Source organism: Danio rerio, chromosome 10 (assembly GCF_052040795.2).
Source record: "Danio rerio strain M-AB ecotype USA chromosome 10, GRCz13ab, whole genome shotgun sequence".
In the NCBI taxonomy this organism is placed as follows: Eukaryota; Metazoa; Chordata; class Actinopteri; order Cypriniformes; family Danionidae; genus Danio; species Danio rerio.
This window is the reverse complement of record NC_141030.1, coordinates 32,447,584-32,475,448: the sequence shown is the minus strand read 5'-3', so window position 1 is coordinate 32,475,448 and position 27,865 is coordinate 32,447,584. Positions and strand designations below refer to the sequence as shown.

The window sequence follows — 27,865 nt, the reverse complement described above, 5'->3', positions numbered from 1 at the left end:
ATAATATAAAATAATAATAATAAAAGTAATAATAATAAAAATAATGAATTATGATAATAATAATAATAAATAACCATGTTTATTTTTATATAGAGCCTTTTTGCAAACTCAAACTTGTTTTACATGATCGAAACAAATATCATTAAACAGAAAAGGCAAAGCAGATAGACATAAAACACATAATACAAATACTTTTTCAAATATTTCATTATCCAAGATGCATTTCTTCCCCAAAACACCATAGTGTAGTTGAGATTTAATTCCATTAGGAAAGGAAAAGAAAAGGAAGTACTTTGGCACATGCAATCAATCATCATCTTCCTGATTTATTTATTTTTTTTACTTTTTTTTTTTTGTATCGTTTGAAATGTCATTCACAAAACTGACTCACTTCCTCCCTCAAAATCCATTAACATAATTGCCCTACGCCAACATAAAAATCAAAAGCACAGGTAGCTGGTTGGTTGCAAGCTAAAAACAAAAAATCACTTTTTCAAAGACACAACCATCCCTAACTTCAGAGAATGCAAACACAACAAACATTTGAACAAACAAAATGCATGTCAGCAGAATGGCCTGCTAGATGGAATGCTAATATTAAACAGCCTTACCTTCAGCAAGAATGTTGTACTCTATCCAGTTGCTGCAGGATTATGCATCACTTCCCCTTTGGCTTGATTTCTCTCTCTTAGTCCACTTTTTCACATTCAAAACCCAGCAGCTCTAAACTGGTATTGCTGGATACTGTTAACCTTTAACTTCCAGGGTTTTCTCACAATCGGTTAACACGGCAGCTGTGTAAAAACAGAGAACCACAAAAGCAAGAAAGTTAGTCTTCTTTGTGTGAAAATAATATGATCTTATTTTTATTTCATTTTGGGATTGAACTAGAACTACAAAAAAATAGGTCAAACTTATACATATTAACAACTTTTGTCTGGAAGATATGATTTACTGCTCATTAATAAGGTGTTAAGTTGAGAAATGGGGTAGCAAGGGATCTGAAAGAGTAAATCATTAATCGGAACTGATAAACAGTCAACATCCCAACAAGATTGCGCTAATAAGATAGTATTTATTAGTGAGAATTGGTCCCCAAATTAAAGTGTTTCTAAAAATAATCTAGCCAATGGTTCGTTTTAGCTGGTTTAAGCAGGTCTGACAAGTTTGTAAGAAACCAGTTTCAGCTAGCTAAAGCGGTTTCTTTTCACTGCAATTATGTTATGTGACAGGTTTCAGAAGGGTGTTTGAACAAAAATAACTTCCTACATCTCACTCTTTCTTGAATTTATTCATTCACTGACAGAATCCTCCAGCAGATTATATGTTGTCATGGTGTCTTTCCACCTGCACAGGTATAATGTGTCTGTGCACTGCTGCTGTATTTTAGTACTGGCCCTGTGTGCTGTCCAAACAGTCAATAGTCTTCAGATGTATTTAAGACCCTGCTATGTCCACAATGCTTTCCACACCTGTCCTTTTCGACTGTCACCGTTCTCAGTTCTCACTGGATTTATTATTAGCTCAAAGCTTTTAGCAAAAAATGGGTCTTGCCTCTGTCATTTATCAGAACCTGTTGCGGTAAGAGTGGCTGTGAAGCCTTTTTAGAGGCATAGTTAATTCACAGATTAGTATTCTGTCATCATTTACTCAAACCTCATGCCTTTTCAAATCGTAATGCTGTTTTTCCCATTTGAACACAAAAGGGTAATTTTGAATTAGCCATTTTCCATTAAGTTCATAGTGAAGATGTCTTGTCAAGCCTCAAAAGGGACACAAAAAAGTATGAAAGCCTTTTTCAGCATACATTTAAAAAAATAAAAGCATTTCTTTTAACTTTTTATTGCACATGTGCTTTTATAATGTGCAATTGTGACTTGCCTTTGCATAATCAGAGTTTTTAGTTCAGGTCTGTGACTAGGGTAGCTTTAAATTGCACTTCCATTCATAATTGTGGCTATGTATTGTACTATTTGACTATATTGCATGATTGCAGTTTAACATTGCACAACGTGGCTTTATTTTTATGGTGGCATAAGAAAGCCAACATACTGTTATACTACATAAACTTAATATTCGTCCTTCTTCTTCTTAGACTATTTTAAGAACGCATCTCCTCCTAGACCATTCATACTACAACCACCAAACTTACTCCGAACCTCTGAAGTATCCTGAATTAAGTTGCTAAATCTTTTCCAACTGATCCGACTCACGGTTTTCTAAAAACTGACCCGGAAAATTTGGAAAAGTTTAATAGACTTGAGATTGGACTGAACTTTTTGACCTCATACCTTTGCGCCAAACTGTTATACAGACTTATGGTTATGCTTATTTAACTCAGACTACCAATCTGCCAATCACTGATCACCTTTCAACTTACTAGCCACACCCTAGCAACCACTTACAGCACCTTAGCAACTGTCCCATAGACTTTCATTGTAAAAAAAAACTGGCATTGACTTTAAATTAGACAGACTAACAACATACCAATCCATACTAACAATATACCGATCCATACTAAATACATATGACATACCAATCTGTACTAGAAACATGCTAAAATTATGCTAACAACTTGCTAGTGCAAACTAAAACATGCTAGCAACATGCTAATTTATATTAGAACCCTGCTAACAACATTATAGTTTATATTAGAAACATGCTAGCAACTTGAAAATTTATGTTAGCAACTACTTAGTAACCACTCAGAACACCATAACAACTACCTAGCAATACCTAACCTTAGCAACCACATATAACATCCTAGCAACACCCTTGCAACCACCTAGCAAAAAACATGCCAATCAATAGTATAAACATGCTAACATATACATAGCTATCTATCTATGCTAACTGCTTCAATTTTTTTAAGAACTACTTAAGTTATTTAACCTTTGAAACTACTTCAAACATTCAGATGAGGCTTTTTCAAGCCACCAGAATACCATACTTTATTTCCCAAAGGTGACTATTTACATCTGTGGCTTTAAAATGAAAATCTCAAACTTTGTTTTAAAACAGTAACTTTCTTTAAATTTTCTATTTTCATTTCACTTTACATTCTTATTTTACACTTTGTCATAATTACTTTTTATTTTGAGCTGAAAACAGAACTACTGTAGAAAAAAAAAAACAGAAAAAAATAAAAGCATACAGGTTTAGAGAAACCTTTTTTTTTTTGGATGAAATACCACTTCATTCAACAATTCAACCATTGTATAAATATTGATCGCTTGTTTAATGCCTGTATTGCTCAAGTTGGAAAGTGCTGTGAAATGTAGTCTCTGTGCAGATTAGTCTGTGTTCTGTGGTTCAAAATGACCTATTCTGCTGAATTGGTTTGAGTGTGTACGTGTTTTCAAGTGTGTGTCTACATCACTGTTGGGGTTTCTGCTTATCAGCTCTTTTATCCTCTGCAGTGCAGCCACTCGGTCAATATTAAAACTGCTATCACAATGAAAAGTTGTGAAAATGGGGAACGATTGCCCTGGAGGCAAGGCTAACTGTGTGCGGAAGATCGCTTGCCAACAGCTTGCGTCTTCGCTTTGACCAGAACTTGAACCTTCGATGTTCAGACCCTTTGATTAGTCTCTCTTGGAGACGGAGCACTGATGGAAGTGGGTGGACCGTGAAGACTCTTCAGCCTTGACCTTTCAACCCTCTATACTGCTTTACCTAAACCCACCGTGCCAGAGAACATGGGGCCTCATTGCTAAGGCAACCTCACCAGGCATTAATAAAAAGCCATTCTGAGGAACTGTTGCAAAATAAATGTTCTGAAAGGGGTTTTCACAGTGATGCAACAGAAGAAGATTTTTTTGTGTTTCCCAAAGAAACTATGAGTGAACAGTTGCCAGTACCATTCGATTTTTGACTGCTACGTTCTTTGGAGAACAAAAGTTGTTTTATGCAAAAGCTGTAAAATGAGTATTGATGTTATTCAGTCACTCATTTTCTGTTCAGCTTAGTCCCTTTATTAATCTGGGGTCATCGCAGCAGAATGAACCACAAACTTACCCAGCATATACTGTATTTTACGCAGCAGATGCCCTTCTGGCTGCAACCCAACACCAGGAAACACCCATGCACTCTTATATTCACACATAAACACTACGGACAATTTAGTTTATTCAATTCACCTATACGACATGACTTTGGACTGTGGGGGAAACCAGAGCACCCGCAGGAAAACCGCGCAAACACAGGGAGAACATGCAGAATCCACACAGAAAAGCCAACTGACCCACGCGGGGCTCACACCAGTGACCTTTTTGCTGTGAGGCGATCATGCTACCCACTGTGTTACCGTGGTGCCCATTAGTGTTATAATCCTATTGTAATAATTTATTAATGCCATAAATTTATTTGTTTAATCATTTATTTTATAAATAAATAAATAAATAAATAAATAAATAAATAAATAAATAAATAAATAAATAAATAAATAAATAAATAAATAAAAGACTCAGTGGTTAGTACTGTTGCTACTCAGTAAGAAAGTCGCTGGTTTGAGCCTTGGCTGGGTCAGTTGGCATTTTGAATGTTTCCCCATGTTCAAGTGGGTTTCCTACCGGTGCTCCGATTTCCCCCACAGTCCAAAGACATGCAGTATAGGTGAATTGGGTAAGGCAAATTGTCTGTAGTGGATGTGTGTGAATGTGAGAGTATGGGTGTTTCCCAGTGCTGGGTTGCAGCTGGAAAGGCATCAGCTGTGTAAAACATATGCTAGATAAGTTGGTGGTTCATTCCATTGTGGCGACCCCGATGATTAAAGAGACTAAGCCGAAGGGAAATGAATGAACAAATATAAGAAGAAAAATCAAGACATGCCATGCTTTTGCACTGGCTAGAGAGCCATTGCAGAGTCAGGTCTGACATCACTGCATGCATCTCATCTTTCCCAGCAACAAATACAAATGCGGCATCAATGATGTGTTGCTATCAATGTTAATATAATTTTTGCAAACCTACATTGGCACCCAAACATCACTAATCCAACATGTTCATGCAGTGTGCCATAGCTTGCATACAAAGATTACAAGCAATAGTGACATATTCATGCAGTGCGTCGTAACTTGTAGACCAAGAATACAAGGGAGAACAACATGTTCATGCAACATGTTGTACTTTAAATACACAGAGTTTAGAGGTTATAATGTGTTCAGCATTTTGTTCAACTATTTCAAATATGGCCCTCAAATCTGTTTCTATTCATCTTGTTGTAACCCCACCCTCAGTCCCTGAGGCAAGTAGTTTTAATTTCTTCTAGCCCAGCAATCATTTGGTGCTACTTAAGAACCACTTTTCCTGGTTTAGATCTGGTGCATTGGTGTCAAAATACAAAAAAATTTATTTGGAACTAGGCTGGTAACCAATACTCAAACTACATTGGATGGATACTAAATAACATTAAGTAAATTGTTCTTTATTACCATGTATGATGTATAACAATCATAGAACATTTCCATTTCTCATTAAAAAAATAAATAAAATAAAAAATTATATATATATATATATATATATATATATATATATATATATATATATATATATATATATATATATATATATATATATATATATTATTATTATTATTATTATTTATTTTTTTTTTTATGAATATTTCCCAAATGATGTTTGATATATATGTGAATATTTCAATGTATGTCTGATATTTTTTTGTCTGGAGAAAGTCTTGTTTGTTTTATTTCGGCTAGACTAAAAGCAGTTTTTAATATTTTAGAAAACATTTTAAGGTCAAAATGATTAGCCTGTTTAAGCTATATATATTTTTTGATAGTCTGTAGAACAAACTATTATGATTAATAATGTGTTGAAAATATATACTTTCACTGAGGGCTACTGTAATAATTCTGACTTGACTGTATATATTTTAAAATATACTTTTTTGCAGTTAAGTTTTTTGAATGTTAGAAATGTTCATGAACCCAAAAATGGCAAAAAAAAAAAAAAAAGGAAACTGTTATTAAAAAATATAGAAAAACTATAAATTGGTTCCCAGAAGAGTCAAGTGTAAATTTCTGTCATAAATGTAAAAGTTTATTTATGAATCTATATAAAATTCAATAAAACCCATCTTTTAAAAAAAAAAGTGTATCCCATTTTGCAATGCCAACCCTTTTTGCACATCTGACTATGATCGACTGTTTCTGATTGTTGGCACTTATCGGTGTAAGACAGCTCTCACCGGCACAAGTGACAAACAACGTTGTCGTGTTGGCAGTGAAATTATGCCATGCAATGTATCATTCATGATGACAGTGTTCGGCTTCCGTGTCTGTCAATTTACTCCATGCCTAAATGTGCACTCTAACGCCTAAACAATTATGCATACATCCATGCTCACTTCACCACACCAGTGTTGAAAAGCTGTCGCAGCGACGTAATTCACTGCATTAAGCGAACATGTCTAATTTAAAATTAAGATGCATAACGTGCACATGTCTTGGGAATAATCAAAACAAGACCTCAGCCGCATATCCTCCCTCCCATTTCTTGTTGCTCTGTTTTGGAGTCGAGATAATGCCCTGATGTTTGTGTACGCGCGCGTGTCGCATTTGACAGTAATTTCTGCCGATGCTTCACAGCCGCTCTGTTTGATACCAAGCCGGCATCTAAAACAGGATGTTCTTGTCTTGTATTTTCCAGGGAGCTGCCTGCCGACGGTTATAGGTCTGTACGGTGAGACCATCGAAGTGCCATGCAACAATGGAAATAACAAGCCAGATGGCCTTATTTTCACCAAATGGAAATATGTGAGTGTTTTTCTTCCTGCCCTGCTAAGCATCTGGGCCATTACTCTGCCGTGCTAGCCATTCCGGGTAGCCAAGCAATATACGACTAGTCTCATCATCATATTGATTTCTAATTCAATCTCAATAAGTGCTAAATGTGTTTGTCAGTTTGCTAACAGGCCCGTTATCTCGTTCAGGTGAAAGATGACGGCTCCCCTGGCGATCTACTAATAAAGCAGGCACAGAAAGATGATCCGACTGTGTCTGCTATGGACGGCTACAAAACTAGAGTTAGCATCGCTGCTAATTCCAGCTTACTGATTGCCCAGGGCTCTTTGACTGACCAAAGAGTCTTCACCTGCATGGTGGTGTCTTCAACTAATCTGGAGGAATTCTCTGTGGAAGTTAAAGTTCACAGTAAGCATAGCTTAAACACAGACACACACACACACACAGAGTGAGACCCACAAAAATAAGAGCAAATCATAGAGAATAAGGAAATTCAAGCACTGCTTTAGTCTATGATGAAACTGAATGTAAGCGTCAGATCTCAAATTGTATTGGAAAGTGGGTGTGAAGATGTCAGATATGGCAGAGAATAACGTGTGATCCATTTTTGAAGCCTTGATCTAGTTGCGTGCTTTTTCAGATTGATACCAGAGGAATGATATTGATATAGTACACTGTGTTCCATAGATCAGAAAGACCTGATGAGGTTGGATATGGATTGTGCATGCTAAGCAGTATATACTGCATGCTCATTATTTTTAAGTGTGTATAAAGGTATTAACTTTTTTATACATCCAACTTCTGTTCGATCAAAAATGAGTCAGAAGGAATAGTTAAAAAGTGTGGTGGTTATTGCTTCTATTGCGTTCGTCACACTGGAAATGGAAGGCCAAATGAAGGGCACTGCATTTTGGGATAGAGTATTAGTCTCAGTGCTCTGGTTTTAGCTGTAATATAACTGGAAAAGTTGGTAGGTGGTGTGGGTAGATTGTATGTAATATCAATCAGTCCTTATGTGTAGAGTATATTCATGAATGATACATTAAAAACAGTTGATTAATTTAGAAATAAAGCAAGTGATTGTCTTTATGGATGGATCGCTAAATCATTGGCTCACATGTATCGTTCAAAACGGTTGATTCTTATAGGAACAAATCGAGTGACATTGAGTATGTTTACATGGACACCGATATTCCAATTTGAATATGATTAAGACAATAATCTGATGTAAACAGCAATTTTTGATTACCTTAATCAGACTAAAGTCATAGTCATGTGGAGGACGCCAGTTTTAGTCGTATTATTGAAGTGCAGTACAGACATGTAAACATCTTACTCAAACTTTACCATTGTGTAGACTTTTTACTGCATTTTGCGACAGAATAGTCTATGCACACACAGCTGTATGACACTATTCTCAGAGTCAGTAAAGGACCTCAGACACCTGCATCCAGCAGTTCATACTCGCATCCAATGTCTCATTTGTCACGGGGGGCATGCATGAAATGTTCCTGAATGAAAATGAAAGTGCCAAACTGCAGTTAAAGTTGACAAATGAAAAATGAAACACTCGAAATTACATGAAACACTGGAGGAAATGTGGATAAAGTGGTGATGCAATGGTGTTAATTGAATTATGTGCTATAGCATGTAATTCAGGATCATGAAGGGATCATTCAAAAAGCAACTCGTGTAAACACCTTAATTATTGTATTGTCTTATTCAGATTAAGGCAAATAATTTGATTACTGATGTCCATGTAAACATAGTCATTGACTATTTGGCTTTATTTATTCCTTCAAAATGGCTCATTTGTTTGGAAATTAGGCAGATGGCAGTCTTTATAAATTATTGATTTAATAACTGACTCAAATATTCTATTAAAATTATTCACATTGTAAGAGAGTAAATAAATGAGTAAGTAAATGATTTAATCGTAATTTCATGTTGGTCGTGTTACATAAAATCACTATAAACTTTGCCTTTGTATTTATTTGATAATATTTAGTTAAAGTTGAATGATTTCTACAGTAAGCATTCGGTCACACTTTATTTTGATGGTCCGTTTGTTGAATTTAAGTTAGATTGGAACTAATTCTCATTAGGTTTTAAGTAGATTGTTAGGTTGGGGTTAGGGTTAGTGTAAGTTAACATGTACTTGCTAAGTTTCTTATAGTCAGTAAAAGGTCTGTTGATGGAGCAGTATCAACATATTAAGCAGACAGTCTACTAATACTCAAATGGACCATGAAAATAAAGTGTTACCAAGCATCCTATACATATGCTTTACCAAATACACTCAACGCAATGATGCTTTATCTCTCATTGCAGAAAAACCATCAGCCCCTGTAATCAAAAACAAAGTGAAAGAACTGGAAAATGGCAAACTGACGCAGGTGAGTCACACTTTTCCCTTTAAGACCCTGAGCTTCCGCTGCTGCTTTTGTTTCCCCTATGTTTGCTCCAGTACACCAACCAGCTTAGTGTATACTAACAATGTGCAAGATCAAACCCGGCGCCTTTGTTTTCATTACCCAGCGTGCCTCTCCAGTAGTCTCAACATTGACACACACCTGCTGTTATCACAGTCAGAGGCGGCTCAAAGACTGCGCTAATGATACGGACATCAGCGAACGCGTTTGTAGGGCGTACACACCTGATTTAGACAGTGCTCGAGCCATTGCCACCCACAGCTATACAGGAAATACACACTTTAATGTTCTCTAGATTTTGCATCTCAAATAGAGGACCGCAGTGATATTATTTGGTTGCATGAGAAGAGGAGGTTCTTTGATTTGCACTACTTGGAGCACATACCAGGCATCCCACGCAGTCCTTCTGACTGGTGTTTGTAAATGGAGTTGGGGGGAGGGGGGGGGTATTTTTTTTTCTCCTCTCCTTTTTTTAATGTAGGATCTTAGAGTCTGGTTGAGGCGGAGGTGTAGGGTGGGGAAGGCTGGTGTTGTGTGTACAGCATTATAGGACTGTTTTTTTTTTTTTTTTTTTTTTCATGGCCACCCACTGAGGTCTGCGGTGTTCAAAGTGCCGAGACTTGCTTAGACTGAGAGAGGGGAAGGGCACGGAAGAAAGAGCGGCTCCGCTGAATATATAGCATTTAAAACAGCTACTTGTCTTGAAAAGATGCAGGGAGGCTGAAGGTCTCTGGGAAGAGGAAATTAGAAAGAGAAGGGTGAATATATTAAATAGGTGTGTTATTTTTGTAGGATAGTATTAAAAAGTTGTTTTTGTACATTTTACTCTGACATGTCAGCAGTTATTCAACAAAAGGTGAAGGAGAGTCACATTAATAAAGCATAGATCTGTTTTTTTATTTATCTTTTGGGATTTTGTCATGAATTCTGAAGTCTAGATGGCAGAGGTGAAACTGTATGGTCATAGAAAACATTGTGAGAGAGGTGAATCTGTATGGTCACAGAAAATATTGTGACAGAGGTGAATCTGTATGGTCACAGAAAAAAATAAAGTATAAATTCCTCAAACTATTGACTGTTTTAAGTCTGATTGACCATTTAAAATATGTAATGAATTATTTAATTGAAAAAGAATGTGTAGCCCAATTTTAATCCTTTTTTAATGAGAAACTATCATACTACATTATACTACATTATATATAAAATATTATTACTACATTATACTAGAAAATATGTGTATTACTATTGATTATTACCCCAGGAAGAATAGCTGCTACCTTGCATCCGCAATAGTCACATCGCAAAAATATGGAATGTTGAGTTGACTTTGTAGTGTAATTGTACATATACAAAATTATAATGCATGCACTGTTTATTTTAATTTTATCTTTGCCTCTAGTTTGTTTTTTACATGCTATGTCCCCTACAGAATCATCCCAGTCAATCAAAATTAATACATTCGCTAACACTTTAGAAACCAATTCTTACTATTAACTAGTTGCTTATTAGCACAAATGTTATTGCTGCTTATTAGTACTTGTAAAGCACATATTCTGTATTAGGACTGGGCGCTTATTAGAAAAGTAATTAAAATTCAGAATCATTCAGAATCTATAATCGATCTAACTTTTTCAGGGCAATTTTTTTAATTACTTTCCATACTGCATGTAGAGTCACATGACCTTGCTCAGTAAATGCTGATTTATACTTCTGCGTCGAGCACACACGTATGGTCTGGCACAGGCTTTGTGCGGTTGCTTTAAAAAAAAAAAGTTGCGCTTTTGCACTACATCGACAATGATTAGAAGCTGACCCAGAGATGCCTTCAGATGGCATATTTTCCATTACAATAAAATTATTATTCACATAAAATATTTGTTTACTGTCAGCGCTGATGGCGCAGTGGTTAGAGCATTGACACATGGCACTCCGGTGCTCACGGCGACCTAAGGTCAATTCCTGCATCAAGGAGAGTCGATTTCCTGACAATACTACTGTATATGTATATATATATACATTTTTTTATTTTATTATATATATTTTTTACAGAAGATGTAAGAAATGCACTGCTAAAAATCTTATTTACAGGTTATACAAGAGTTCTTTTATTTATAGATAAAATATATAAATAAGAGATGCTGCTTATTTTTTGCTTTTATTATGAAAAACACAGAAAATAATTAATTTTGTTTCCAAAAGTTCAAGTTACTTATTTTCACTTTTAATAGGAAAAAAGTGACTGTTTGTTTAAGGCAATGTTTTTGGCAAAGTGACAAAACTTGTACGTAAACTATGAGGGCAAATAAATAAATAAATAAATAAATAAATAAATAAATAAATAAATAAATAATCTGTTGTTAATCGTAATCGAGTTTAAATGTTCAATTAATCAAGATTTTGATTTTAGGCCAAATTGCCCAGCCCTATTCTGTATGATCTTATTCTACATCCCTAAACCTAGCCAATACTTAAACTACTTGTACCTCAATAACAATTAATAAGCAGCGAATTAGGAGTTTATTGAAGCAAAAAGTCAAAATGGTTTGTTAAGTGCAAGAACTGAACCCTAAAATAAAGTCTGATCAAAAATTCTTTCCAAGCATAACAAAGTATATTGCAATATATATTGGAGAAAACCAAAATATCCCAATGTCAGATTTTTTCAATATCGTGCAGCCCTAATAGGCAAGTTTCTTTGTGTTTATTTTTCTTTCTCAAAATTTAATTGAAGCTTAATTAAAAATGTTAACATTAAATACTTGAAAATGAAAATAAACTGTGCCAACAGTGCTATTACATATTAAAATGTTTTGCTGAAACATACATGTAAACAAGATATAGAAAAATATAAATGGAGTTAAAATATTAAATCCTACTATTGGCAATGCTCAAAAGTACTAATATCTTCAAACGGACTGCTAAAACAATGCAGAAAGCATGTGTAATTTAACAACACCATTAGCGGACTGAGCTGATTCTGAGCGAATCCCCCAGAGAGAGTGGAGGAAGGAAAGTGCTCAGTCACGGCTCAGTGAAGCTCCAGGCCTCAGCAGCAGTATGCGCTTGAGAGGTGATGTATCATGGTCTGGCTCCTGAGGAGGGTCCGGCATGTTATCAGAGATCGGAATCACGCTACGACGATTTCCCCCACCCCTGTCCGTGCTTCCCCTAAATCTTGGATTTCTTACGCCACCCTGAACACCTGAGCTCATGCATCATTCTGCTGTCTGCTCTGCTTTCCTGCCATTATTACCCTTCTCTCTTTCTGCTGATCTCTCTATCCCGGGGCAGAAGCTCGTCAGCATGTGATCCTGTCAGCGTGTTATTAATGCAGAGCCTCCTCGGCCTCTGGCGGCGTTTTTACTCAAGCAGAGAGAAGTAAAAGGGCAGGAAGAAGAAAGTTTAGAGAGAGTCTAAACACCGCCCATTTTAGCTCACACAGATCTGTCCCTTTTAGGACTTTCCAATTTTGCTATCACAGAATTTAAGGCAAGATCAAGCAATCGAAGCAAAATTCAGACAAGCTTGCAATTAAAAAATAAATAAAAAAACCTGGGCAAAAACAGCTATTTGTTGAACTTGTTATTCACCTGGCCACAATTTTACTAGTATACACTAGTATTTTACTAGACACTAGTATAGCAGACATTTGCAAGAAAGTATAAATCGATACATGTATAACTTATTGTTTCAAATCTCCCCACAACTTTTCTTTATTTTAAGATGAGTGAAATGTCAAACTTGTATTTGAGTGCTTCAATTGATAATAAAAAAGCTCTGCAATTTTATTTGTGGAGGATTAGCAGTGCAATTAATAGGCCTAAAGTACAATACTGAACGACTAAACAAATATAATATTCATTCAATCATTCATTTTCATTTTCGGCTTAGTCCTTTTATCAATCAGGGGTCGCCACAGCAGAATGAACCGCCAACTTATCCCCTGGGAAACACCCATACACTCTTGCTTTCACACACATACACTATGGCCAAGATAGCTCAATCAATTCACCTGTACCACACGTCTTTGGACTGTGGAGGAAACAGGAGCACCCGGAGGAAACCCATGCGAACATGGGGAGAACATGAAACGCCAACTGACCCAGCTAGGGCTTGAACCAGTGACCTTCTTGTTGTGAGGCGATCATGCTACCCATTGCGCCACCATGATGCCACATAATATTCATTTAATAGTTTTTTATTTGTTAATTAGGAGAGTTTTGTTTATTTTGGTTGTTTAGATACCTTTATGCAGGGGTCACCAACCCTGTTCCTGGAGAGCTACCTTCCTGCACATTTCAGTTGCAACCCTGACCAAACACACCTGTTTGTAATTATCAAGTGCTGCTTTAGGTACTAATAATTGGTTCAGGTGTGTTTGATCAGGGTTGGGACTGAATTCTGCAGGAAGTTAGCTCTCCAGGAACAGGGTTGGTGACCCCTGCCTTAATGCACTGTATCAAATATGATATAGGAAGTTTAGGGTTTAGAAGTAAACCGTTTCTTTAAAGCAGATATGTTTTCACATGTGTTTTCACAAACTTGGAGAAAAGACAATGCATAAATCTGAAAAAAGTCCCACAAAATCTTGGAAGGACTGATGATGTAAATGTATATATTAATGTATCAAGGTGCCTTGCCTCACCAGCTCAGGACTTATCCATGAGAAGTGGGACAAAAGTACCTGGAGTGCTCGGGTCATGAACTATCATCAGGGAAGGTCTCAAAAGTGTGCCAGAGTCATTGAACTGTTTAATTCGCGTTCAGCATACAAATGACACATTTGGTCTCATGCTGTTTATCATGGTCTATAAATAGATGTTGAAGACAGATGAAAGCGAAAGTTGGAATAGTTTGAGGACTTGAATCTAGTCCACATTCTTGCTGATGACAAGTTTCAATACAGTCATAGAATATGTTTTTTGTCCCTGTCTCTGTGTGTGTTTTAGTTGGGGGAATGTGTGGTGGAGAGCGCCAACCCAGCAGCAGATCTCATCTGGATGAAGAACAACCAGGCTCTGGTGGATGATGGCAAGAGTGAGTCATGCAGTGAAAAAGAGAATCATTGAATCTAATACACCAAACACAAAACTATTAAATGTAATGTGGGGTGAGCTTAAAGGACAATTGACTCAATTTCATTTATTCACACTACGCTTGTTCTAAACCTGCATGTTTTTGTTTTTTTTTTTTTTTTTTGAAGAATTTCTGTGACCAGAGAATTGATAACAACTATTTTCTTATTGAAAGTCAATATGTACAGTCATTTGTTTGGTACCAACATTTTTCAAAATGTATTATTTTGTGCTCAAGAAAAACAAACTAAAACAGAACTGAAACCTCAATTTTTATGAACAACCTTTTTAAATACAATATATAAAAATATGTTGGTAACATTTTCCTATTAGGTTGTATCGGTTCAACGCAATCTCACGGCAATTTGTAACTTTTTGAGTTAGTGACTAATTTGTATGAATTAGTACGATCTAATTCGTACAATTTAGTACGATTTGCTCATCACCCAATGAAGGTTGGGGTTAAGTGTGGGTATAGGTGACGCCTCCTTTTTAAAATCGTACATTTTCGTACGACTTAACACGCATGAATTAGCCACTAAACTAACAATACGTAAAATACTTACGTTTCCTCGTGAGATCAGGCTGATCGGTTAATGTTAGTTGATGTATTTGGTCACACTTTACAATAAGGTTCATTACTTAATGCATTTACTAACATGAACTATGTATGATTAATACTTTAACAGCATTTATTCATCATAATTCAACATTTACTAATGCATTATTAAGAATCAAGTTCATGCTTTTTAACATTAGTTAATGCACTGTGAATTAACATGAACTAACAATGAACAACTGTATACTGGAGTAAAATTATTGCTCATTGTTTGTTCTTGTTAGTAAATGTATTAACTAAAATTAACTAATACAGCCTTATTGTAAAGTGCTACCATGTATTTGAAACCAATGAACAATACATCTATTACAGTATTTTTGTTAATGTTAATGTATTTAAAAATCAATGAACAATACATCTATTACAGTATTTTTGTTAATGTTAATGTATTTAAAAATCAATGAACAATACATCTATTAGAGTATTTTTGTTAATGTTAGTTAATGGAGATAAAGGTGTTTATTGTTAATATCATTAGTTTTTTTTCATGTTTTATACAGTTTGTTACAATATCTCACCCATTAAATGAAGCATCAAATTAAAATTATATCTAAAGTTCATGTTAATACTTTTTAAAAATGTTGTTTGATAGCAAGCAGCACTTAAGAATACATCATATTGTATTCATTTTAGATGAGATGGTAGTATATATACTTAAATCCATACAAATATTGCATTAAGAAATCATGTATATGTGCTTAATAAGGCTGTTGTTTGAATGACTCAAGTATGTGTAATAATATTTCCATTAAAGCTATTATAGAAAAAAGTGAATGTCTTTCAACACCGGATGTACGCGGCATGTTGCCACACAACATAGCTAGATATTGCGCATACTGTATTGTAAGCATATTGAATATGTCTACACTGCACGCATCTGATATGAATGCCACTTCTTCAATCGACAGACACCACCTGTTTTTGACAGGCTTATTTTCCTGTATGTCTGAAATTATTTATAAAAGCATTAACTAATTCACTTAATGAGCACTCTCAGCTTATGGTCTCCAACTAGTTTTTGCATCTAATCATAACTATATGCAATTTAGCTATTTGAAATAAGCACATACAAAAAGAAAAGGGGGGAAAAAGGAACGTAGCCCTTTAACTGTTGCTGTATTGGAGCTCACAGCTGATTGGCTTGTGGTTAGTGAACAATCTGACAGTGTTGGCAGACTCAAGCTGTCGTTATGGGGTGTCAGGCACTTCCAGGGTAGACATACGGTGTGACATTCACTGTGCTTGCCAGCTTTAATGACTGATGTGTCTGTATGTGTGTTTGTGTGTGACTGCAGCGATCATTATCACATCAGATGTCACCAAGGACCCAGTCACCGGTCTGTCCAGCACCTCTTCCAGACTGCAGTACACAGCAAGGAAAGAGGATGTGGCATCACAGTTCACCTGCGTTGCAAAGCACGTGACGGGACCCAACCAGGTTTCAACACCCGATACCTTCCAAATTCGCTGTAAGTAACTTAAGTGTGGTTAACTGCATACTAAACAGTAATGGTGTAAAGTGGCTTCTTTTTATACGGATTTAACAGTTTTATGAACAAATTATGTCTCCTTATGTCAATTTCTTTCTAAAGATAAAGGATCTATCCGAGCTAATTATGTTCATTAATGGAAGTTCTATTACTTGAGCATTACTACAATATTAAAGGTTACAATTAATATCAAGAGCACAAACTGTTAAGTTAATTAGCTCTCTATTTTTAGATGTAATATTCAATCAATTATAAACATTTCTATCTAAGGAAACTGCAAATAAGGTAGGGTTGTCGCGATACCATTAATTCATCTTACAATACTATACCTGCTGAAATATCACAATACCAAATAGTATAGTGATACTGTAATTCAGAACTCAAATTATAAAGAAATACTATATTTTACATGTTATATTAGGTCTTTAAATTAATTCTGAATTCCCTTATTATTAAAAAAACATTGCATGTCACTTCACATAAAATTCATTCTTTTTGTTTGTTTTGTATATAACCGACCAAAAAAAAACATTAAAATAAAGATGCAAATAAAATAGCATTTACCTAACAAAATTAGGCTATATGAAGTGGTCAAACATTTTTTAATGTTGCTATTTGGGGTTTTTCATTTATTGTTTTTTTTCAGTCTTTGTAAGTCATTCTTTTTAAGAGATTGTCATGGATGTTGTAGCTACTAAATCATATTTAGAGGAACAGAAATAATCCGATTCAGATGTGTGTTTGAAACGTCAGAAAACTTGCGACCTTAAAGGGCTTTAAAATGAACGTGTGCGCATTTTAGTGCGCAAAACGGACTTGTTCTTAATCTTGTCAGTGTGGTCAACTGTGGTAGTATCTTTTAATTAGGCGAAATTTTCTTCACTTTTTTTGTTACACCTTTTCTCATATTATGTACCTATTGCTGTTACTGTTTTTTATGCCCTTACCATTTGTTTATTTTTTTCTCTGTACAGCACTTTGTGCAGCCTTGTTGCAGTTGGAAACGTGCTATATAAATAAATTTAACTTGAACTTAGTGACTTTTCCACACCCAACATTATCTATTGTAGAAAGACCATTAATGACGATATTACCGTTTACAAACTACAGAGGCACTGGCAGTATTTTGGAGCCATAAATACTACCATAGAACCGGTAAACCATGCAACCCTAAAATAAGGCAGTTTTTACATTTAAAATTTTATAATTAAATAAATTGAAGTATCTACAGAATTAATTATTAATGTCATAACTTAATTTTTGTTATATCACTATCTAATTAGGTATGTAAAATCGAATGTATAGGAACTAATATATTGCAGATATTTAGAGAAATGCTCTACTCTAGACTTCATTTCTCTTGTGCAAGTACAAGCTGTGGAGACTTGCCTGAGGTAATGTAATGCTGTGTGACATTGTCTGCAAGCTGTTTTACTGATGTCTTTTCACAGATGCAACTTTGATTGAACGATCACGAGACGTTCATTTATGTTTATGCCTACAGACTGAACACATAATATACACATGCGTTTTGTAGTTTACAAGGAGTAGATAACAGTATTGTTTTTAAAGACCTTCACCTTGAAACAGGTTGGCACCTTCAGGGCCCCAAAACATATTATGTTTGTTAATAAACGGCTAAAGCATCCAATTATTAGTTGAGAATGCTTTTGTGTAAAATCTCATTATATTTACCTGTTTATGCTTTGATATACAGTATCTGTATGTGAATTTTGTCTTACATATTAGTTCATAGTGGTCTTTTTATTCACGTTTTATGCAGTGTGGAAACAAACAAGTGTGTTTATGACTATACTGCACATAATGAAATATTTCAACTATTTGATTATTTTATTTAATTGGTAATATAATATAATATGGTAACACTTTACAATAAGGTTCATTAGTTAATGCATTAACTAACATGAACTAATCATGAACAACACATGTACAGCATTTATTAATCATAATTGAACATTTACTAATGCATTATTAACATCCAAGTCAGTGCTTGTTAACATTAGTTAATGCACCATGAGTTAACATGAACTAACAATGAACTACTGTATTTTCATTAACTAACGTTAACTAACATGAATAAATACTGTAGTAAATGTATTGTTTATATTTTGTTCATGTTAGTAAATGCATTAACTAACATTAACTAATAAACCTTATTGTAAAGTGTGACATATAATATAATATAATATAATATAATATAATATAATATAATATAATATAATATAATATAATATAATATACATAAAAATAAAAATAATATAAGAAGAAAATACCAGTTTGCAACATCAAGTCATACAATGAGCTGTTTTTTTATGGATGATAATCAATGGAAGTGAATGAGACCAGAAGTCTTGGGCCAATAAGCTTCCAATGGTTTCACCCACTCTTACATGAAAGCATACCATCAAATTCAATCCAGATAGAATGTGACAGGAGATTTCAGGTTTTCTATACTGTATAAATCTACTCGTACACAAACCAGCTCCCCCTAGGGGCAAATATGTCGTGTTAGCCCAGAGATGAAACGAATTGGGATTGGGTTGGTAGTCAAGCGCTAGGGCTATTGCTCTTCCTGAGATAATGTGACACATGCTGCGTCGAGCGCTTTGAAGCTTTATTTGTTTGATTTTACAGCTGGTTTGAGGGGTCCGCGTTCATGGGTATCTGCGTATCAGTGCATAGCCTAAAACATGAAGCCATCTCTCGTGTCCTGAACCTTGAATTGAAGGTCTCAGCTGCTAGCCAAGCTCAATTTGATGTTTTTTTTTTCTTGGTCTTGTCAGGCATAATGCCGGTAACCAAGTCTACAGTTGCTCTCTCTCTCTGTTATCTGAATGCTGAGAGGTTTGTTCAGTGCCTCGGGCTGAAGATGTGATGTGAAATGCTCTGTGGCTGCTAGGCGCGAAAACGAGGGCGAGAATGAGAGACTGCAAATGGTTGTGGAAATGAAGGCGTTTAAGCCCCTTGGGGTCCTCAGAATGGCACGGTGTCTTAGAGAATGTTTTTTTTTTTTTTGTAGCTGTTGGAAAGTCACACCACATCTCTTGCGATGACAGCCATCCTCCTCAGTTCATTCTAATGTTTGTTTTCTCTCTTTGTCTTTCAGATCCCACTGAGAAGGTGAGTCTACAGGTTGTCTCTCAGAGCCCCATTAGGGAAGGTGATGATGTGACTCTGAAATGCCAGGCGGACGGAAACCCTCCTCCTACCAGCTTCAACTTTAACATTAAGGTGAGGGACTGCCGGCAGTGTCCACAGCAACCAGACCGCTTTTAAATCTTCAGGGTCCTGCTGTCTGCCCTGTTTTCTTCTCCTGGTTAATCTCACTGCCTTGATCTCTTCAGGGAAAGAAGGTCACGGTGACGGACAAGGATGTCTACACACTGACCGGCGTCACCCGAGCCGACAGCGGTGTGTACAAGTGCTCTCTGCTTGACAACGATGTGATGGAGTCCACTCAGATCGTCACAGTGAGCTGTGAGTGGACAAATCTGCCCTGTTTCTCTTCCATCTCTCCATAAAAACATCCACACACTTAGAGACAGAAGTGATGGAGCATTTGACAGATATGGAAAGATGTTTTGGAAAGGGCAGAGTCAGCTGAAATGCAAGCAGCATGACAAAAAAAACTGGACTTTCAAATGCTTTCCATGAAATGTTGTTAGTCAGTGCAGGAAAACTTGGAAAAGATTCTGAAAGTTTGGTTCTCAAGGCTTTCCCCTCATATATGATTCCACTTATCAAAGTAATGTATAATGCATCATTAATCAATATTATAATTAAATATCCATCAATTGCACAGACCTTTTTTGCAGAGCGCTGGAGCATATAATATAATATAATATAATATAATATAATATAATATAATATAATATAATATAATATAATATAATATAATATAATATAATATAATAATTAAGTTCTCCTTATTTAAAAAAAATCTATATAAAACAACATAAACATTAAGCTTTAATGAATTTAAAATGTTACTGAAACTAAAGTAGTGTGTCGCTTTGGGAAAACTGCATGTCTGCCTCGTTCACCAGTGATCTAGGCTCTACAGTTCACTGGTGGTCGTGACTGAAATACAACAGACAAAGAGAGGGAAATACAAACTTGTTTATATACTCTATAGTCCTAGTAATAAGTTGGAAGGAACCGCAGCTGTGTGTGTTTACAGATGAATGTCAGCTGAGGGAGAAAGGATTGGTGCATTCATCCTGGTAGTTGTAGTTCATGTGTTGTGTGTGTAGTTCTCTAGCAATCTGTAGAGGCTAGATCGCTGGTGATTGTAACAATGTCATATGCAGAAAAAAAATAAATAAATAAAAATCTTGAAAAAAAAAAAAAAAACGTATGGTTTGACATTTATAGTTGAGGAAATGTAATCCCTTTCCAAAACCTTTAAATGCTCACTATTTGGAAATATTTTGCCAAATTTACCCAATCTGCCAACCAAATGCAGGCACTCTTTCTTTCTCTGCAAAATTAGCAGGTGTTCTGATAACACTCCTAACATTTACATTGGAGTTTAGCGATATCTAGCACAGCTGGTTTGTGTTTATCCATGAAGCAGCTTGTGTTGTTTGCAGCTACTAAATCTCTGATCTCTGCACTGAACTGCAATAAATCCAAATCTAAAAAACTTCAGAACATGAATCTAAAATCATGTTCTCTGCTAACTGACACACACATTTCAGTAAGCCTACTGCAAGATTACCATCTGATATATGAATACGGTCTGCATTTGTGGCTTATGAATAAATGTGAATGAAAAGCATATATTTGCTTGAAAAAGGAAACCACTTGCTTGTAAATGCGCGCCTTTATTGTGTTTTGCAACATCTGATGAAGAATTGCATCTGAAGATAAATATTTAAGGAACATTGCAGCACAGTTTCAGCATCAGTTACCATAGCACTTTAGAAAACATATTTGTTCACTCTGAGCCTAAAATGAACACTCTCCCAAGCGCCAAGTGTGATTAAAAACCATGTTGGCAAGTATATGAAACAGTGCTGAACGCAACGCCTGCACTGTAATTATATATTTTTTAAATGCTGTGAGTCCAAACATCTTCCCAAGTTGGTAACAAGAATGCTTTATAAATCTAATATCAACAAAAGAAGCGTTTAAGAAAAGATGTTTGCCTGTAGTTTTCTGGCAAAATAAAAGCTCTAAGGTTTAGAATTTGAAAGCTAATATAATTATATTATATTATATTATATTATATTATATTATATTATATTATATTATATTATATTATATTATATTATATTATATTATATTAGGCGAGGCAGTGGCACAGTAGGTAGTGCTGTTGCCTCACAGCAAGAAGGTCGCTGGGTCGCTGGTTCGAACCTCGGCTCAGTTGGCGTTTCTGTGTGGAGTTTGCATGTTCTCCCTGCCTTCGCGTGGGTTTCCTCCGGGTGCTCCGGTTTCCACCACAGTCCAAAGACATGCGGTACAGGTGAATTGGGTAGGCTAAATTGTCCGTAGTGTATGAGTGTGTGTGTGTGAATGTGTGGGTAAATGTTTCCCAGAGATGGGTTGCGGCTGGAAGGGCATGCGCTGCGTAAAAACTTGCTGGATAAGTTGGCGGTTCATTCCGCTGTTGCGACCCTGGATTAATAAAGCCGACAAGAAAATGAATGAATGATTATATTATATTATATTATATTATATTATATTATATTATATTATATTATATTATATTATATTATATTATATTATATTATATTGTTTTCCCAAATTGTTTTGCTTGTTTTATTAGATGAAAATGTTCTATGCCTGGGCTAGTATTTATCATTTTAAACAATGCTCCAGACATTAGAGTTGAGCCTAAACAAACTGAAAAGCCAATGCAGACTTGCTTCACCTACTTTTCATTTCCAATTAATTCCTTCCTCTATACTAGTATGAATTAATGCACGACTGGAGCGTTAATCAAATCTATCTTCAGCATGCAGGATTAGCGAGAGGGGCGGGACTTTAGGCAGACAGCTTAATTAGGACTTTCTGACTTGAGTTGAAGCTGCAGCGCTGATAAGCTCACACACACTGGCCTTTCAATAATTCTCATTGAGCAAAGCATATGTGTGTGCTGTATGTGTGGTTCAAAAGGACTGATGATCTCCATAACGTTGGTTTAGTGATGCTTAGTTTTGGAAATTCGAATATATTTCACGCCGTCTGCGCTGTGTGGTTTCAAAGCTGGTGGCATCCCAGCCGTTCGCATGAGGACAGAAAACAATCACTCAGGCCAGAATAAGCACTCTTAGTTGGCAGGGGTATGCGAGGTGTTTCAGCCTTTTCAGTGGTTGAAATATTCTGAGGACAGGTGTACGAAAAGAGCCTGCAGCGAAGTGATACACGCTTGTCATCTGCTCTTATTTTCTCTCTGTCTCTCTCTTTCAGTTCTGGATGCAAGCCTCACTCCTACAGGCAAGGTGTTAAAAAAGCTCGGGGAAAACTTGGTAGTGTCTTTGGAGAAGAATGCCTCTTCTGAAGTAAAAGTGACGTGGACTAAGGTGAGACTGTAGAGAATCGAACAGATTTGGGTCATGTTGTTTTAGTCCTCCGAGTCATGCTAAACTAATAACTTAATCAATTTTATCTGCAGGATAACCGTAAACTGGACAAACTGCCTGATTTCTCCCAGTTGAGATACAGCGACGCGGGCTTATACGTGTGTGATGTGTCTATTGAAGGAATCAAACACAGCTTTTCCTTCGAGCTTACTGTGGAAGGTAGAACTACAGTTTATTCTGTTTTTAACTCTACACTACCTGACAGATTTTTGTCATCAATTCCACTTGTAAGATCAACAAATAATAACTTGTTTTGTAGTTGATCATTTGGAAAAGTGACAGAAAGTAGATCTTTTTGATTAATCATCATGTGTTGAACTGCATCCCAATCATTACAAATACCACAGAAGACCTATTGGAACCTGCATGGATCCAAGAATCTTATAGAAATCAGTCAAGTTTGGTGAAGGAAAATTCATGGTTCGGGGTTACATTCAGTATGGTGGCATGTAAGAGATCTGCAGAGTGGATGGCAACATTAACAGCCTGAGGTATCAAGAAATTTGTGCTGCCCATTACATTACAAACCATAGAGAGGTCAAATTCTTCAGCAGGATAGCTGATTCTTATACTTGAGCCTCCACATCAAAGATTCTGGACGCAAAGAAGGTCAGGGTGCTCTAAGATTGGCCCGCCCAGTCACCAGACTTGAATATTATTGAGCATGTCTGGGGTAAAATGAAGGAGGCGGCACTGAAAAATCCAGGGAGATCTCTGGGAGTCCTGCAAGAGCGCTTTCTTTGTCATTCCAGATGACTTTATTAACAAGTTATTTGAGTCACTGCAGAGATGTATGGATGCAGTCATCCAAGCTCTAGGGAGTCACACACAATATTATTTCTTTTTCCACTACACCATGACATAAAGTTCCATACTGTACGTTATTTCTATTAAGACTTTTGTCTAAGCTAAGTTAAACCTTTCTGTCCTAATTAAAAATCAAGGCATGATCATATTTTATTTTGGTAAAATAAGTGTAATCTCGAGGTCTTTGCCTTTCATATAAGCTACTTCCGATACCAAATGACCAACTAGAAGTCAAGTTATTATTTGCTTTTCCAAAAACTTGGATAGGAAACAAGACTTTTGTCAGGTAGTGTACATGTAAGAGTGTTGTTATGCACATCATGTATAACACGGAAGTCAGAATTATTAGCCCCTTTGATTTTTTTTTTTTTATATATTTCCCAAATGATGTTTAACAGAGCAAAGACATTTTCACAGTATGTCTAATATTTTTTCTTCTGGAGAAAGTCTTATTTGTTTTATTTTGGCTAGAATAAAAGCTATTTAAAATTTTTAAATAAACATTTTGAGGTCAAATTTATTAGCCCTTTTAAGCTATATCAATAAAATGATTTAACTAATTACCCTAACTTGCCTAGTTAAGCCTTTAAGTGTCACTTTAAGCTAAATACTAGTCTTGAAAAATCTTGCAAAATATATGTAAAAAAATATTATGTACTGTCATCATGACAAAGACAAAATAAATCAGTTAATAAAAATTAGTTATTAAAACTATTAAGTTTAGAAATGCTGAAAAAAATCTTCTCTTCATTAAACAGAAAATGGGAGGAAATAAACAGGGGGCTAATAATTCCAGGAGCCCAATAACTTCAACTGTATATTAACATACATTTTTATTGTATATGATTTGTTCAATGTAACTGTATATATGCATCCAAAACTGTAAAATTCATTCTAAATATATGAACTTTACATATATATATATATATATATATATATATATATATATATATATATATATATATATATATATATATATATATATATATATATATATAAACCTTTCTATTTCTTACATTTGTTTTTAAATAGTTTGATATATAATGTATAAAAGCATAAATATGATATTATCTCCAGGTGGTCCAAGAATTACCGGCCTGACAAAGCATCGCAGCAATGACGGAAAACACAAAGTGTTGACGTGCGAGGCTGAAGGTTCACCTAAACCTGAAGTGCAGTGGAGTGTCAACGGAACCGACGTAAGTCACCAACACTGTCAGACTGAATCTCAGCCTTATACTCAACACTTCACATATTACTGTGGTCCCAAAAGAACCTCATATCTTGTGCATTTTTATGCAAGAAGGAAAGATGCCCAGATATTCCTCTCAGCTCCAGTCTAGACAAGATGAAAGGTGCACAGGTGTTTGAAGTTACAGGTTTTCAGCACCCAGAAGCAAAAAGCCAACTTTCAATTTACGTTAAAAGGGGAAGAGTTGTCCTGGGACAGAATGTCTGGAATGACACCTTATTATTCGTCCCGTGTTCACAGACTGACGGGTACGGAATATTGTGACAAGCGAATTTGTCTTTGTTTCTGTCCTTTTTTATTTTGACAAGCGAATTTCCACAGAGGCACGTCTCGGCAATCTCCCAAACGCCTCTCACTGCCACCTCTGAGACGAGGTGATGAGTTTCCTTGAGTTTAGCCCTCCCTGTTTCCTCTTATCCGCTTGTTAAATCTGAAGTCACGCGTCACGGTTACTGGGTCCAAATGATCTATCGGATGCCAAAAGCGAACAACAAATGGTACTAATATAACAGTGTGCTGTAATACTATTGAAAATCATGATCGTATCGTCTATCCATTCATATCTTAGATGGTCACGCAGAGATTCATATTTTATAAATAAAAATATTCGTGTCTGGGTTACAGCAAGTCTATGCAGAGAACACAATGATTTTGTTTTAATTAGTGATATAACTAAAGAGAGATTGATTACAGAGATTGCGGTCTCAAGTAGAGGCTTAGACCCAGAAACAGTACTTCATAAGTTAAAATTTAACAAGAGGATTGAGAGACTACAGTCGAGACAGAAAGCAGGATAATGAGGACAACAATGCCAAAGCAGGACACTGAAAACTAGCTTTTGTTTGTGTGTTTGATACCCCAGACATCCCAGACAGCGTGTGTGTCCCATGAGTCCCTGTGTTTGGGTTTTGATAAAGAGCAGTTTGACCAGCATTCGTCTTTCGCTTTCTCACACCCACCTTCACAGATCCGCAGGCTCACAGCGAGACTAACACACATGGTTAGTTCGTTGCTGCTTCTCAGTGTTTGCTTGGTCTCGGTGGATGCATTTCGAATGAACAGGTTTAGATCTGGGGTTTGGGGCTGCTCTGCTTCCAGCAGGGTTGTAAAGTCACACCCTGCATACTTTGCCTCCTGCAAAACCCAAAACATCCTTGTTAGTCTTTATAGTGCTGTAAACATAGTACTGTTTGTTACAGTAGATGTTAGTTTACAGCTGAAGTAAAACAAAATTCGGTAACAGTGGGAATTCGGTACGAATTCCCACTATTAACTACTGGCTTATTAGCCTATTATCAAGTTTTGGCTGTTTATTAATACTTGTAAAGTATGATCTTATTCTACATCCTTAATCCTACCCAGTACCCAAATCTTCCACTTTACTAACTATTAATAAGCATTATTATTATTATTATTATTATTATTATTATTATTGTTGTTGTTGTTGTTTATTGAGCTAAAATATGCTAATGGTTTGTTAATAGCAATAACTGTACCTAAAATAAAGGTATTGTTACTAAAATATAACATATTATTATTCAGTAATCGCACATTAAAAGTTTTGAAGTAGTATTTTAAAATTTGTTATGGTTTCCTAAAACTATTAAGCAGCACAAATATAATTATAACATTAAATATAGTTATTATGCAGCAAATGATATATTTTTCTAAAATAATTTCTGAGGAATCATGTGACTTTGTAAAATCTGTTTTGCAGTCACAATTTTTAAAACACTTACAGTAGTTTTGAACTGCAGAAAAATTAGTATTTATAAAATAAATTAGCTTTTTAGGTCCAATAAATGGAGTCTTGTTCAGCATAAGATGCTTAAAAAGCATAAGATGAGCAAAAGATACTCAAAAACGTTAACACTATGCAAAGTAGCACAAGTAAAAATCTGTTTAAGAGAGAATTGTCACCTGTTTGTTGTTAAAAGTTTACATGTGTTACAAATGTAAGTATAATACTCCTGAGATTAACTAAGTATTAATACACTAAAGTTAGAAAAGTTCCACAAAAGGGAAAAATTACTTAACATTTACTCACAGTGATTGAAAATTGTTGTGAATTTCTTTAGACTGTTGAACACTAAAAAACATATTTAGAAGAAAAACAAAAGCAAGTGACCACTGACTTCTATAGTAGGCTACTTAAACAAAAATGGAAGTCGATAGGTTTCCAGCCTACTTTAAAATATCTCCTTTTGTGTTCAACAAAATAAAGTCAAACATATTTGGAACAAGTAAAGGCTGAGTAAATGATGACAGATTTTTTTTTACTTGGGGTAAATTATCCCTTTAACTTGTTTTTAACCAAATAAAACATAAGCTACCTACTGTCAGTGTCACCTTGTAGCTCCACAAAACTTTGGACGCAACGCCTTCACCATAATAATACTTGAATTGTGTTTATATGAACTAAATTGTGAAGTACATTATATACTATTTTTAATCTGAACTTGATTAAGTCTTAATGGCTTCTTATTTTCTGCTATATTTCGTTAGCTTTGTTCCTGTGGAGGCATCAGTTACTGCTCTCAGTGAGTGGTTCAGCACTCACTGCCTGCCTTAATGACACAGATACTGAAGTGTGTTTGCGGTTTGCGATGGAAACACATTTAATGGCTGTGTGAGATTTTTAGTCCAACATTACGTGTTTTCAGATCCTGAATTGTGTGTATGTTTGTTTCCGTTAACGCTGGGTGTGGTGGTGGTGAGGTGTACATAGGCTACGTTACTAAATGAAACTAGTTGAGGATCTTTCGCGCCCTCTAGCGGTGAGGTGTATTAAACAGCGCCTCAAGCAAAGAGTCAT

The 27,865-nt window shown here is 35.6% G+C and overlaps 1 protein-coding gene and 1 long non-coding RNA gene across 6 annotated transcripts in view; one reads left to right on the top strand and one right to left on the bottom strand.

The window, feature by feature from the left end:
- Positions 1–27,865, top strand: part of alcama (activated leukocyte cell adhesion molecule a) — a 113,448-nt gene that overhangs the window by 67,255 nt on the left and 18,328 nt on the right. For 3 of the 5 annotated variants that reach the window (XR_015500234.1, XM_087268821.1, NM_131000.1), the window contains 10 exon segments: positions 6,670–6,776; positions 6,953–7,172; positions 9,096–9,160; positions 14,146–14,233; positions 16,186–16,359; positions 19,508–19,632; positions 19,746–19,878; positions 22,819–22,931; positions 23,024–23,150; positions 24,876–24,997. Coding sequence is in view for 4 of the 5 variants with exons in the window: in XM_087268821.1 (XP_087124947.1) it covers positions 6,670–6,776; positions 6,953–7,172; positions 9,096–9,160; positions 14,146–14,233; positions 16,186–16,359; positions 19,508–19,632; positions 19,746–19,878; positions 22,819–22,931; positions 23,024–23,150; positions 24,876–24,997 (1,274 nt within the window). In the remaining variant the exon portion in view is untranslated. 5 annotated transcript variants of the gene reach the window in all.
- Positions 63–27,789, bottom strand: LOC141376396 (uncharacterized). Its single transcript, XR_015501287.1, has 3 exons — positions 27,388–27,789; positions 26,010–26,184; positions 63–794 (listed from the first exon to the last, which is right to left on the bottom strand). It is a non-coding gene; the product is annotated as an uncharacterized LOC141376396 (long non-coding RNA).